Below are 12,985 nucleotides of genomic sequence, written 5' to 3'. Positions count from 1 at the left end.
GAGAAAGAATTAATGCCAAGTGCAGCTGGGGAGGACCTGAGTGGACATGAGGAAAAAGGAATTTCACTCCATGGAAAACACTGGGCTGCAACACGTCACCCAGGAAAGGGGTCTGGATGAGCCCCAGGCTTTGTGTGTGCAGGAAGAGCCAGGGAGGACGCAGAGATGTCAGTGCAGGAAGGTGCCAGCCAGGTGGGGCAGCCGGGGGGATGACGACAGCCTGCAGGGAAAGGGGCAGGGCATGGACACCGTAGGACAGCCTGGGCTGGAGAGGAGACAGGGATGGGGAGAAGCTGAAAGGCCCTGCCAGAGCCACCTTCTGCAGGCCTTTGACCAGGGCTGCTATCTGTGCCCCTGATGCCAGGAGGGGAGTGCCCCTTGCAGCCCTGGGGCCTCATGGCCTCCTTGTCCCTGCTCAGCAGCCTGGCAGGTGCCACCCCATGGTCCTGCCCTTGGCATTGCACATCCCACATCCCAGTGCCCCAGGAAGAGCCCTGAGGAATGAGGCAGGGACAGGATCTGCCTTCCCAGGGGCTGAGGGTCAGGGCTTGGCCCGTTGGATTAAAGAAACATGTCAAAGTTTATTCTGCATTAGAGCCACCTTTCCCTTGCTTGTCCATCCTTGTCATCACTGTCTGCAGTTTTCTGTTCCAACTGGAATCTGGGGACACTTTCACAGTCATGTCCTTCAGTGGGACCCATTAACAGTACAAGAAACTTCAGTATTTCAAACTCAGTTCCTCTCAGGGACTGAGTCTCATGTAAACAACATCAATCCCCCCTGAGGGTCATGAAATGCCTGGGGCTGTTGCTGTGCTGCTGAGCTGGGCCGGGCTCCTGGCACACAGGGAGCTCCTGGCAAGCAAGAAGAGCTTCAAAGAGACAGCTCTGCTGGTGAGCAGCTCCTCTGCACAGCCCAGCAGGGCTGAGGGCTCTGCCAGGGCAGCTCAGGGACACCAGCATGGCACAGACAGAGCTTCAAGGGGCTCAGCACTGGCAGGATGGCTGAGAGCTCCCTGCAGGAGGAATCTTGGCAGGGCTGCACATGGTGAGTCTGTGGCTGCAGGGCAGTGCAGGGGCAGCTCCTGGAGGCATCTCCTAAAGCTGGCCCAGCCCCAGTTGATGGGGTGGGTGAGCAGGGGCTGTTTTGGGGCACTTTGGAAGAACTGTGAAGCCAGGGGTGCAGCCAGGGGTGCCCAGGGCTGTGGGGCAGAGCAGGGTCCTGCAGCCCAGGGTGCTGTGCTGGGCAGGGACTCTGCTGCCTGCCAGGGGCAGCTCTCAGCCGGCCCGGGGAGCTGCTCCAGGGCTGGGGGAGAAGGGCTGTGGGCAAGGAGCAAACCTGGCAGCTAAGGTAGGATCTTTTCCATGTCTCACTGTTGCAGGGTCAGACCTGCTCACAGACCACTACATGATAGTGAATGGAGAAGTTTTTGCAAAGCTCACAAAAGACAGGGGCTACAGGAAAGGAATTAGTCCTGAGGTGTGTTTCCTGCTTAGGCATTGTAGCAGAGACATTGTTCTCTCAGTTCAGGAGGCTGCACTGAAATTCAAACTCTTTTACTGTCAGAGATGAATATTTCAGGCAGTCTCAGAAATGAGCACAGGATCTGGGGCAGTGCTGAGCCTTCTTTTGGGGGTGGGCACTCTCCTGTCCCAGCCCTTGACTTCTCTGTGGGAGGGCTCCTGTCCTGGTCTGTCCAGCACAGCTGCACCTCTGGGCTGGCACAGGGGACACTTCACAGAGCTGCCCTTTCAAGCAGCACTGCCCTGCTCTCAGCACAGATCTTGGTGGGGTTTTTAAAGAGGAATCTGTGTGTGAAGTCATCTTCAAGGCAGCCCAAGAGAAAGTGCAGGGCAGATGGGAAACAGGCTGAAAGGCACTGCAGCTCTCCTGGCTCTGCAATAAGCAAGGGAGAGCTCAGCCCTTCTGCCTGTCCTGTCTCAACACTCTTCAGATTTGTCATCAGAAAAATTTGCCCCTAAAAAAACACCCCCCAGGTGTTATAACTGTAACCAAAAAATCCAGTCAAAATTATTTTAAGGATACACTGTGCCTCTCTCCTGCAGCCAAAATTTCTCCAAGACAACAGTACAGGAATTGAACTTTTCCATCAAAGCTGGGTTCCATGTGACATCCCCTGTGATCATGAGAGCTGTTCCAAAGCAGTTCCATGTCTGCACTGCAGCAGAGCAAAGCTGAGTCCTCGGCAGCACATGGGCAGAGCTCCTGCTCCTCACAGCACCCTCAGAGAGCACAAACCAGAGAAAAGAAATGCCTTGACTTGGAGGGGATTTCCCTGAAAACTGCACTGCTTTGCTGAGAGGGGGCTGTCTTAATTGTTCCCTGTGCTTTCCTTTTCAGAACAGACCCTGTCCTAAGGAACAGCAAATGTCCAACAGCAGCTCCCTCACCCAGTTCCTCCTCCTGGCATTGGCAGACAGGCGGGAGCTGCAGCTCCTGCACTTCTGGCTCTTCCTGGCCATCTCCCTGGCTGCCCTCCTGGCCAACGGCCTCATCCTCAGCGCCGTAGCCTGCGACCACCACCTGCACACCCCCATGGGCTTCTTCCTGCTCAACCTCTCCCTCACAGACCTGGGCTGCATCTGCACCACTGTCCCCAAAGCCATGCACAACTCCCTCCGCAACACCACAACCATCTCTTACACAGGATGTGTTACACAGGTCTTTCTGCTTGTCTTCTTTCTTGGAACAGAGTTTTCCCTCCTTACCATCATGTGCTACGACCGCTACGTTGCCATCTGCAAACCCCTGCACTACGGGACCCTCCTGGGCAGCAGAGCTTGTGCCCACATGGCAGCAGCTGCCTGGGCCACTGGGTTTCTCACTGCTCTGCTTCACACAGCCAATACATTTTCCCTGCCCCTGTGCCAGGGCAATGCCCTGGGCCAGTTCTTCTGTGAACTCCCACACATCCTCAAGCTCTCCTGCTCACACTCAGGCTACCGCAGGGAAATTGGGCTCATTGTGGTTAGTGCTTTTTTAGGGTATGGTTTTTTCATTTTCATTGTGTTCTCCTATGTGCAGATCTTCAGGGCTGTGCTGAGGATCCCCTCTCAGCAGGGACGGCACAAAGCCTTTTCCACCTGCCTCCCTCACCTGGCCGTGCTCTCCCTGTTTATCAGCACTGGCATATTTTCCAACCTCAAGCCCCCCTCCATCTCCTTCCCATCCCTGGATCTGATTGTGTCTGTTCTGTACTCAGTGGTGCCTCCAGCACTGAACCCCCTCATCTACAGCCTCAGGAACCAGGAGCTCAAGGATGCCCTGAGGAAAATGATGACTGGATGCCTTTCAGGAGCAATAAAATGCCTGTTTTCTGGTGTGTAGCATTCAGAATGGGACTCCTTAATGGACCAGCCTTCCTGCTCAGGTTTTTCGTGGAGGTCATCAGGTTGTTCTTGCAATAATTTTCTGTGCAATTAAATATTATGCATCTACCTTCTAATTTAGTGTCTACCCACTGAATTTGTCCCAGACATGTACAAATGGTGAATTGTGCTCACTGAGGATTTTAACAAAATAAAGGACCCTGCAGTGCCTTCTTTGTCCAAGACCCTTCTTCTTAGATGTTCCTAAAGGACAGCACACTGCAGGACAGGGGGTATTTGCAAATGGGAAGGGGACAATAATCTCAGCCCATCAGCACTGCCAGGGAGCAGCAGGGCTTGGTCTTTGCAGAGCTGCTCTCTTGCCACTTCCACACTGTCCTCCTGAGCCCCTTTGTCGCTCTAAGGCCTGAGTGCTCTCTGAGCACAGTCCTGTGGGCTGGAAGCCCTTGGAGCACAGGCAGGGACAGGCCCTGGGAACTTGTGAAGCAGAGCTGGGCTCCCTTCCAGCATCTCCAGGATGCTGTGGGATCTTCTGAGGCCACTGCATGGACTGGGTCACTTCTTCTGTGTCCTTGCTCCAGGGCTGGAACTCTCCTGCAGTGACACCATGACACTCCTGCTCTCTGCTTTCCAGGTTTCATTTTCAGATCCAGTCTTCCCCTCCTGTTCACAGGGACATCCTGTGAGTGCTTCAGAGCTGCCATCCTGGGGCAGCTCCTGCCCAGCGTGGGCAGGCACAAGGTCTCTCCACCTGCTCCTCTCCCCTCCCCAGTGCCACTGTTTTCTGCAGCCTCCTCATCCTTGCCCAGCACAACCCTCCTGGCACAGTTGGACACAGCCCTTGTTCTACCCCCTCCTCAGGCACCTGCCCAACCCCCTCAGCTCCAGCCTGATGGCCAGAAACCTTCAGGGATGGGAGGCACGGGGGAAAATGTTGAGGAAACCTTTCAGCTGCACTCAAATCCAACTGGAGGGGTTGGCCTTGAGGAAGAAATCCCTTCTCATTCTCCAGAACCACCAGGACAACCTGTGTTGTGTCCTGGGCACTCCTCTGGAAGTGTGGGATATGGAAAAGGTTTTGGTGTCAGGGCTATTGAGAAGGCTGGGCAGTGTCACTGGGAGACCTTTCCCAAACCCTTGGAAAGGCCAGAGCCATCCCAGAGCTTCCTGGGGCCTTGGCAAAGGCAGACATGGAACCAGTCTGCAAACAGGGCAGCAAGGAGGGTTGACAGAGTTCCAGTTCAGGCTGGGAAGGGGATATGACAAGTCCTCCTGCAGCCATTCCCAGGCATGGAAAGGACAAGGCAGGGATTGCAGAACCCCTGTGGGAGGGAATAGAAGAGGATGTTTTGTGCCCAGACTTCATCAAGGTCCTTGACATGGTGTCCTGTGGTCTCCTTATGGCCAGACTGGTGAGAGCTGGACTGAAGAAGTGGAAGATGTGGTGGGTGGGAAGTTGCTGAATGAAGAGTGTCAAATAAAATCCAAGGTACAAAGTCCTCTTGGCAGCAACTTCCTGGTGAAATCCCTCAGTGATCAGCCCTTGAACACCACTGTAGAACATCTTTATTATCTCTCTGTACAATGAGATAAAATGTGTTTTCAAGTCCTTTGTGAATGATGCCAAATTTCAGGGAGCCCTTGAGCAACCTGTCCTGGTTTACAGACACATATTGGGGTGGGAACTACAATAAAATTAAATCATTTCCCTTTTATTCCCTACCAATACAGGGAGACAAAATACAAGGAGGTATAAGTGAAAAAATAAGTTTACTGACAAGAAATATAGCAGCAAAACCAGCAATACCAACAGAACAGTCCAAAGCAACAGCAGAGAGAGAAGTTCCCTCCTCTCTACCCATCTGCCCCAACTCCCTTTTGTAAAGAGATACAAACAGGGATCAACAGGTGCCTCCCTTCCCCCTTCTCCTCCTGAATGAACAAAGAACAAAAAACAAAACCAGGGGAAAGAGGGGGCAAAGCAAAATCTGGGAAACTCTCTGGTCTGAGATCAGTTGTGCTGCCCAAGAACACGCTGACTCCAGAGGTGTCCAAGCGGGGCAGAGCCGGCGACTCCGGTCCCTGTAGTGGTGGGGGGGAGGCAGCGGCTCTGCTTGATTCCATGGAGTTCTGGGGAGGTACAGTGGGTGCCATGAGACTCTTCAGTGTTGCTATGGCCCCTTGGTTCCACGGGGTTCTGAGATATCTCAGGGTTCCTTTTGTTTCAAAGAGACCCCACATGTCACAATGGTCCCTTGGTTCCATGAGATTCCACAGTGTCCCTGCATTCCTTTGGTTCCATGAGGCCCTGCAGTGTCACGGTGCCACTTGATTCTGTGACGTTACAAAGATCAGAATGGCCCCTTGATTGAAGGCCAACTGCACATGGGACTGCCTTGGGGGGAGTGTGGGCACCCAGACAAGGGAGTTGTCACCCCCCTGGATTCAGCCCTGGGGTCACCACATCTGGACTGGTCTGTCTGTCTGTGAGGTTCCCCATTCTGGAGGAATGAGGAAGAACTGGAGAGGGTCTAGAGGAGATCTGACAGGATGGAGGTTTTTCCATATTGAAAATAGAATAAAATCTCCACAAAGAGTAGCAGTGATGGTTCAGACTGAAGGTGAGGAAAAAGAAATGTCACTCAACAGTGACCCTTGTGCTGCAAGAGGTGCCCCAGAGGGAGTCAGGATCAGCCCATGGCTTTGTGTTCCAGGGAACAGCCAGAGCTGGTGCAGAGCCATCAGGGAGGGTCTAGAAATGCTGCTGGGAGGGGGTGGGAAAGCAGGAGGGGTGTGTGCAGCCTGCAAGGCCAGAGCAGCAGCAGGGCCAGGGCAGGACAGCCTGCAGGAGAGATGGCCAAGGGCTCTGGCAGGGCTGCAAGGCCCAAAGGCACCCAGGCCTTTGTCCCCTTGCCTCTGGCAGCTGCCTCTGCCACTCAGGCCACCACAAGCAACTTTCCTGGCAGGTTCTGCCCTTGGTTTCTGCCTCGCCCCTCCCTCAGGAGCCTGGCAGGGGTTGCCCAGTTTTGGGCCTTTGTTGTTCCTCCCCCTCCCATCCCAGTGCCCCCCAAACAGCCCTGAGCCAGCCGGGAGGGACAGGATCTGCTGGGCCAGGGCCTGGGGCTCAGGCCTTGGCCTTTGTGCTCCACAAAACCAAGGCAGGCTTTGCTCAGCATTGCAGGGGCCTGCCCAGAGCCTTTGTCTGCCTGCACTCCTGGCCTCCAAGGAGCTGCTCCAAGGAGTCCCTGGGGAGGCTTTGTCAGTGCCTGCCCTCAGTGGGGCCCAGCAATGCTTCAAGGCACTTGGAGTTTGGCTTCTGACTTCTTCAGCAGCTGCTTCAATCTTCTCTCAGTACCTCAGGATCATGGGCTGGGCTGCAAACACACCGTGGGGCTCATTAAATTCCAGAAATCCCTCAGGATCTCTTTGTCTTCCTTTAATTGTCTTCAAGGCAATTTCAAAACAAGTCTTCCAAGTTTGTACTTTTTTTGTACTATATCAATTATGGATATTTTTAAGGTCAGAGAAGAGGTGATAGATGTGTTCTCCAAGTGATCTTGATGCTGAGTGTCTTCTCAGGAGATCCACATTGACCCTGGATGATCAGCCTTGCTCCTCACCCCCCTACCTCACCAGTTCTGACATGGCCCATCTTGGACTGACAGCTGATGTAACTCCAAACACACTGTGGAACCCATTAAAACATTTTAAACCAAATTATTTTTCTTTCTTTAGTTGTCTTCAAGTCTTCAAGACATAAACAACTAATTAGAGTTGTTTTGTAGTTTAGCTAAGGAGGAAGATTTTAAAGTGGAAGTCACAAAAAATATATTTTTTGATGAAAGGGAATGATTTACACAGAGCCTTGGGATGCAAGAGGGTCAGGGCGCAAAGGATTTTGATTCAAAGACAAGGAGGCAAAAGACATTAGTAGCATTTAATCATTGACCAATTGAACAATTATCAAGTGGTTCAATAGCATTTGCTACAATTTTAACAGTGACAATTATAGATTCACAAAAACAACATTCCCACCACAGTCAATTCACACCCACACCCAGGCAGAGATGTGTGGACACATCAATAGCTGGGTGTGCAAAGGTCCCTCTCCCAAATTCTCCTGGTTGTCAGGGAAACACTCCCCCAAATCCCTTTGTGTTTCCCAACAGACAAGGGTCACAGCTGGAGGAGTGTTTGTTGAGGGGCATCAGAATTGTCCTGGGCATCAGCGAGGGTCTTTGGAGTGTTGCAAACTGGAGGGTTCCCGAGCTGGGAGAGGCTGCCAGAGGTGTCTCACTGAGAGGGAGGTGCTGGGGAGCTGCCAGGGCCTCCCTCAGCACTGCTGGTTATGGGCTCCCAAGGGGACTGGCTTCAGTTATCTGCTGAATTTCCATCCTGGTGTCAGGAATGACTGGAGTTTCCAAACTATTTGGGAATTGTATCCAAACTGTTCCATTTGGGTCGCGATTCAAGCAGGGAATATTCCAAGGCTTTCATGGGATGACTGATTATCCTGTGTTCCCCAACTTTTCCACTCTGGATTGTTCCCACCTGTATCATCCAGGAGCACCTGGTCCAGTCCAGGGACACTTCCCCACACCACTGGTCCAGTCCAGGGGCTCTTCAGCTGGTTTGGCCAAGGCTTGTCAGGAGCTCCTGAGATCATACTTATAAGAAGGATGGGGACAGGCTTACTTGTAATAAGACAAGTGGTAATGGTTTTCAACTAGAAATGAGCAGATTTGAACTAGATATGAGGAAGAAATTTTTTACACTGAGGGTGATGAAACACTGGCATGGGTCACCCAGAGAGGTCATAGATGCCCCACCCTTGGAAACATTCAAGGCCAGGTTAGAAAGGGCTGTGAGCAACCTGATCTAGTTGAACGTAAACCTGTTCATTGGATTAGATGACCTATAAAGGTCCCATCTGACACAAACTATTTAGGATTCTGTAGTTCATTCCTACAGAGCCAAGGCTGACAAAGATCACACAGGTTTCAGACCCAGCTGAGCATCCCCTTTGATGGCCCAGCTGGCAGCTCTGCTAAAAAGCTGCTGCAAAGAACCTCCAGACCTAAAGGAGCTTTTGTGCTGGGTTGAGCTGTGGCTCTCAGGGATGGGGGGTTGGCTTTTGGCTGCCAGGTGCCCATCAAGGCTCTCTCTCACTCCTCCTTCTCCACTCCCCTTGGTGTCTGCAGGGTTGTTTCTCCCACATTTCTCTCACTCCCCTCTGGGTCCCAGCACCCTGGATTTTATCTTTTTTCCAAAGGGTTATCACAGAGGTGCCTCTGGAATTGCTTTTTGTCTCAGCTTTGGGCACTGGCTGGTCCATTTTGGAGCCACCTGAAACTGGCTCTCTCTGACACAGAGTCAACTCTTGATCTCCTCTTCCCTAAGGGAAACCTGCAGCCCCCTCCCTGCTACCAAACCTGATCCACAGGGTCATTCAAGTGCCCAGGAACAGAGGAGGTCTTTGATCCCATTATTCCTCAGGCTGGTCAAACAAGACTTTGTCCTCTTCCTGTCTCTGACTGCAGGTTCTTTCTGTCAGAGCAGAGCTGGGCTGGACCTCAGCCGTGGTTTGCTCCAGAGCCTGCTGGGGTGGGGGCAGATGGCAATGGAACAGTTGGGTTGGACTGGATGATCCTTGTGGGTCTCTTCCACCTCAGCATATTCTGTCATTTTGTGTTTGTTTGGGTTTGGTTTGGTTGTGTTTGGTCTTTTTCCCTCCTTTTGATTTTCCTTTCCTCTTACCCATGAGTTTTTTCTTCATTGTCTTGGGCCTTGCTGGGCACCTGATGGCAAGACAAGTTTATCCAACTCAGTCATCTTGACCACATTTTTTGTACAAGTCACCATTAACTGGACAAGGTTTCTCACAGACTCGCTGCAACTTGGCATCATCCACAAAGGAGTGGAAAGTGCATTTCATCCCATCACCCAGAGACATAATAAAGATGTTCCATAGGAGTGGTCAAGGGCTGGCCCCTGATGGATGTCACCTGGGAGTTGCTGCCAAGAGGAATTTGTGCCATGACTTTTGACCCTCATCAGTCATTCAACTTCCCACTCACCACATGTCTCACTTGTCCAGTCCAGCTCTCACCAGTCTGGCTCTAAGGAGACCACAGGAGACCATGTCAAAGGCCTTGCTGAAGTCTGGGCACACAACATCCCCTTCTTTTTCCTCCCACAAGGGTTCTGCAATCCCTGCCTTGTCCTTCCAGTGCCTGGGAATGGCTGCAGGAGGACTTGCCATATCCCCTTCCCTGCTGAGCCTGAGCAGTCTGGAACTCTGCCAACCCTCCTTGCTGCCCTGTTTGCAGACTGGTTCCATGCCTGCCTTTGCCAAGGCCCCAGGAAGCTCTGGGATGGCTCTGGCCTTTCCAAGGGTTTGGGAGAGGTCTCCCAGTGACATTGCCCAGCCTTCTCAATATCCCTGACTCCAGAACCTTTTATATTATCCTACAGGTCCAGTCTAGTTGCTCAGGACACAACACATATTCTCATGGTTCTTCAGGAGAAAATTAGAAGTGATTTCATTATAGAGGTCAATGGGTGGAGCAGCCCAGTCTGGTCTGGCCCCACAGCAGTGCCCAGCCCAGGGTGCTGCAGAGCTCTGGGCACTCCCCCCACAGCCCCAGCCCCTCTGAGGGGCACAGCAGCTCCTGGGGCACAGAGAGGAGTCTCAGCATCCCCATCAGCTCAGGGGCTGGACACTCAGCATGGCAGGAGGAAATGGAGGTCAGGGAAACTGCAGGAGCCCTGGTGTCACCTCCAGGAGATGCCCAGCACAGCCTGACTGTGCCCCTCAGTGCCAGCCCCTCTGCCCAGCCCAGCCCAGAGTCCTGACCCAGGGACAGAGCAGCCTGTCCCAAGAGGCGGCTGCAGAAAGAGGTGTCTCTGTGTCAGGGATTCCTCTCTGCAGGCCCAGAAATGCTGCCTTGCTCTTCTGCAGGGACATCCCTTTGCCCAGGTCAGTGTGTCCAGGCTGCCTTGGCCAGTTGCAGATCCCAGCCTGGGATCCCCTGCAGGGCCCTGAGCTGGAGGTGCTGCTCTGCACAGGGAGGGGCTGTGGCACCCTGGGCTGAGCCTGCACTGGCCATGCTGGTCAGGGTGGGGAGCAGACCCAGCAGGATGGGGATCACTCCTCTCCACCCTCTGCCATAGTCCTGGAAGGCTCAGTAGCCAAGAACAAGGCTGGGCAGGACCATGGGCTGTTTCCAATGGCACAAAGGGCAGGGCAGGGCTCCACTCCATGCAGCCTGTGGGCTGGAGAGTTCTTCAGGACACCCTCCTGGAAAGCCCACCCCTGGCTCTGGTACAGCCCCCCCTGAACTGAGGAGGCACAAGGGGAGTTCACTGTGGGTCAGACGAGTCACTGGCCAGAGCCCTTTCTCTGTTCCTGCTGCGTCCCCTGGGGTTGCAGAACTCTCCTTTACCAGTTCACAGGCAGATTTAGGACTTCATCTCTGGGTAACTCCACCCTGGGCAGGATTCTGCTCCAGGGCTCCATTCCCTGCTGACTGGATGGGACGGGCTGTCCCTGCAGATCCTCTGTGCTCTCCTGCACTTCCTGATTTCCTACAGACAAGTCCTCACCTGCCATCAGAGCCCTCACAAGCTGCAGAGCCCCAGGGAGGTGTCTTGGAGACGATTTGCCACTGGCCACCAGCACAGAACATCTGACCCAGCCCTCAGTCCCTCAAGTACCCCAGTGAGTCGCTTCTCTCACTGCAGGGACTGAATGGGGAAAGAAGCAAAGCAATGAGACTTTGCAGAGTCTATTCCTTGGCCTTGTTCTTTACACCTACCTTTCAAAAAGAACAAAGTCTTCAGGAACTGCCCAGGGGATCCCCTTTCCTGATGGAAATGATGTTAAGGAGCCCAGCTCTGTGCCAGCAGTGCCCAGGGCCTGTCCCTGCCCATGGTCACAGGACTGACACACAGCAGGGACTGAGCTGCCAGAGCACTCAGGCCTTGGGCAAGGAGCAGAAAGGAGAGGGAGGCAGTGGAAAAAGAGCATCTCTGAGAAGGCCAAGAGCTGCTGCTCCCTGGCAGTGCTCCTGTACCAGGACTCTTTACCCCTTCTCCTCTGCACACAGGCACTGCCCTCCTGCTTCAGGGAAGTTGTTGGAGGGAAAATCAGGAAAACAGAATTCAAGTCCTTTATTATACTCAGAGACTGTGATTCCTCATGTACAGAATAACAAAAGCAAGATGTTTGACAAAGAAGTTGCTGCAGGAACTTTTATTTTGTTTAAATGCACACAAAGAATGATCCCTCATTTACACAATTGTGGGGCAAAACAAAGAGTTAGAGAGTGAATTAGGTATGAGATGAAGAATAAATTTCTGTGTTAACAACATTAAAAGAGGAAAAAATGTAGGAAATGGCCCCCACCACCACTCTCAAAAGCTTTAGAAAGCAGGCTGGGCCAGTAAATGGTTACACAATGACTGTTGTGCAGAAGAAAAGAGGCAGGTTATTGCTCTTGAAAAGCATCCAGTCATCATTTTTCTCATGGCATCCTTGAGCTCCTGGTTCCTCAGGCTGTAGATGAGGGGGTTCAGTGCTGGAGGAACCACTGAGTACAGAACTGCCACCACCAGGTCCAGGGATGGGGAGGAGATGGAGGGGGGCTTCAGGTCGGAAAATGCACCAGTGCTGACAAACAGAGAGACCACGGCCAGGTGAGGGAGGCACGTGGAAAAGGCTTTGTGCCGTCCCTGCTGAGAGGGGATCCTCAGCACAGCCCTGAAGATCTGCACATAGGAGAAAACAATGAAAACAAAACAGCCAAACACTAAACAGACAGTAACCCCAATGAGCCCAATTTCCCTGAGGTAGCCTGAGTGTGAGCAGGAGAGCTTGAGGATGTGTGGGAGTTCACAGAAGAACTGGTCCAGGGCAATGCCCTGGCACAGGGGCAGGGAAAATGTACTGGCTGTGTGCAGCAGAGAACTGAGAAAGCCAGTGGCCCAGGCAGCTGCTGCCATGTGGGCACAAGCTCTGCTGCCCAGGAGGGTCCCGTAGTGCAGGGGTTTGCAGATGGCAACGTAGCGGTCGTAGCACATGATGGTGAGGAGGGAAAACTCTGCTGAGAGGAAGAAATAAAAGAAAAAGAGCTGAGCAGCACATCCCATGTAGGAGATGGTTGTGGTGTCCCAGAGGGAATTGTGCATGGCTTTGGGGACAGTGGTGCAGATGCAGCCCAGGTCTGTGAGGGAGAGGTTGAGCAGGAAGAAGCCCATGGGGGTGTGCAGGTGGTGGTCACAGGCTACGGCGCTGAGGATGAGGCCGTTGGCCAGGAGGGCAGCCAGGGAGATGGCCAGGAAGAGCCAGAAGTGCAGGAGCTGCAGCTCCCTCCTGTCTGAGAATGCCAGGAGGAGGAACTGGGGCATGGAGCTGCTGTTGGACATTTGCTGCCTCTGGGTGTTTGTTTCCAACACAGGAGAAGAAGACAGTAAGAGGCCAGTTAGCGTGGACTTAGCTAAACAAAGTCAAAGCTGTATTCTACAGATACTCCCCATGTCACACACAGACAGCCTTTTGATTTCCTAGGAGATCTTCCTTCAGCTCCAGTGCTGGGTCCCTACTCAACAGCATTTTCTCTGTTTTAGCATCACT

At 53.0% G+C, this 12,985-nt stretch overlaps 1 protein-coding gene across 1 annotated transcript; it reads right to left on the bottom strand.

Annotated features, from left to right (window-relative positions):
- Positions 1-11,665: 11,665 nt before the first annotated feature.
- LOC135405015 (olfactory receptor 14J1-like) lies at positions 11,666-12,777 on the bottom strand. The gene has a single exon (XM_064639736.1). The coding sequence runs from the start codon at positions 12,775-12,777 to the stop codon at positions 11,776-11,778; it is 1,002 nt and encodes a 333-aa protein (XP_064495806.1). The 3' UTR covers positions 11,666-11,775.
- Between the last annotated feature and the right edge of the window lie 208 nt (positions 12,778-12,985).

This window comes from Pseudopipra pipra, chromosome W (genome assembly GCF_036250125.1).
Source record: "Pseudopipra pipra isolate bDixPip1 chromosome W, bDixPip1.hap1, whole genome shotgun sequence".
In the NCBI taxonomy this organism is placed as follows: Eukaryota; Metazoa; Chordata; class Aves; order Passeriformes; family Pipridae; genus Pseudopipra; species Pseudopipra pipra.
This window is presented reverse-complemented; position numbering and strand designations above follow the sequence as displayed.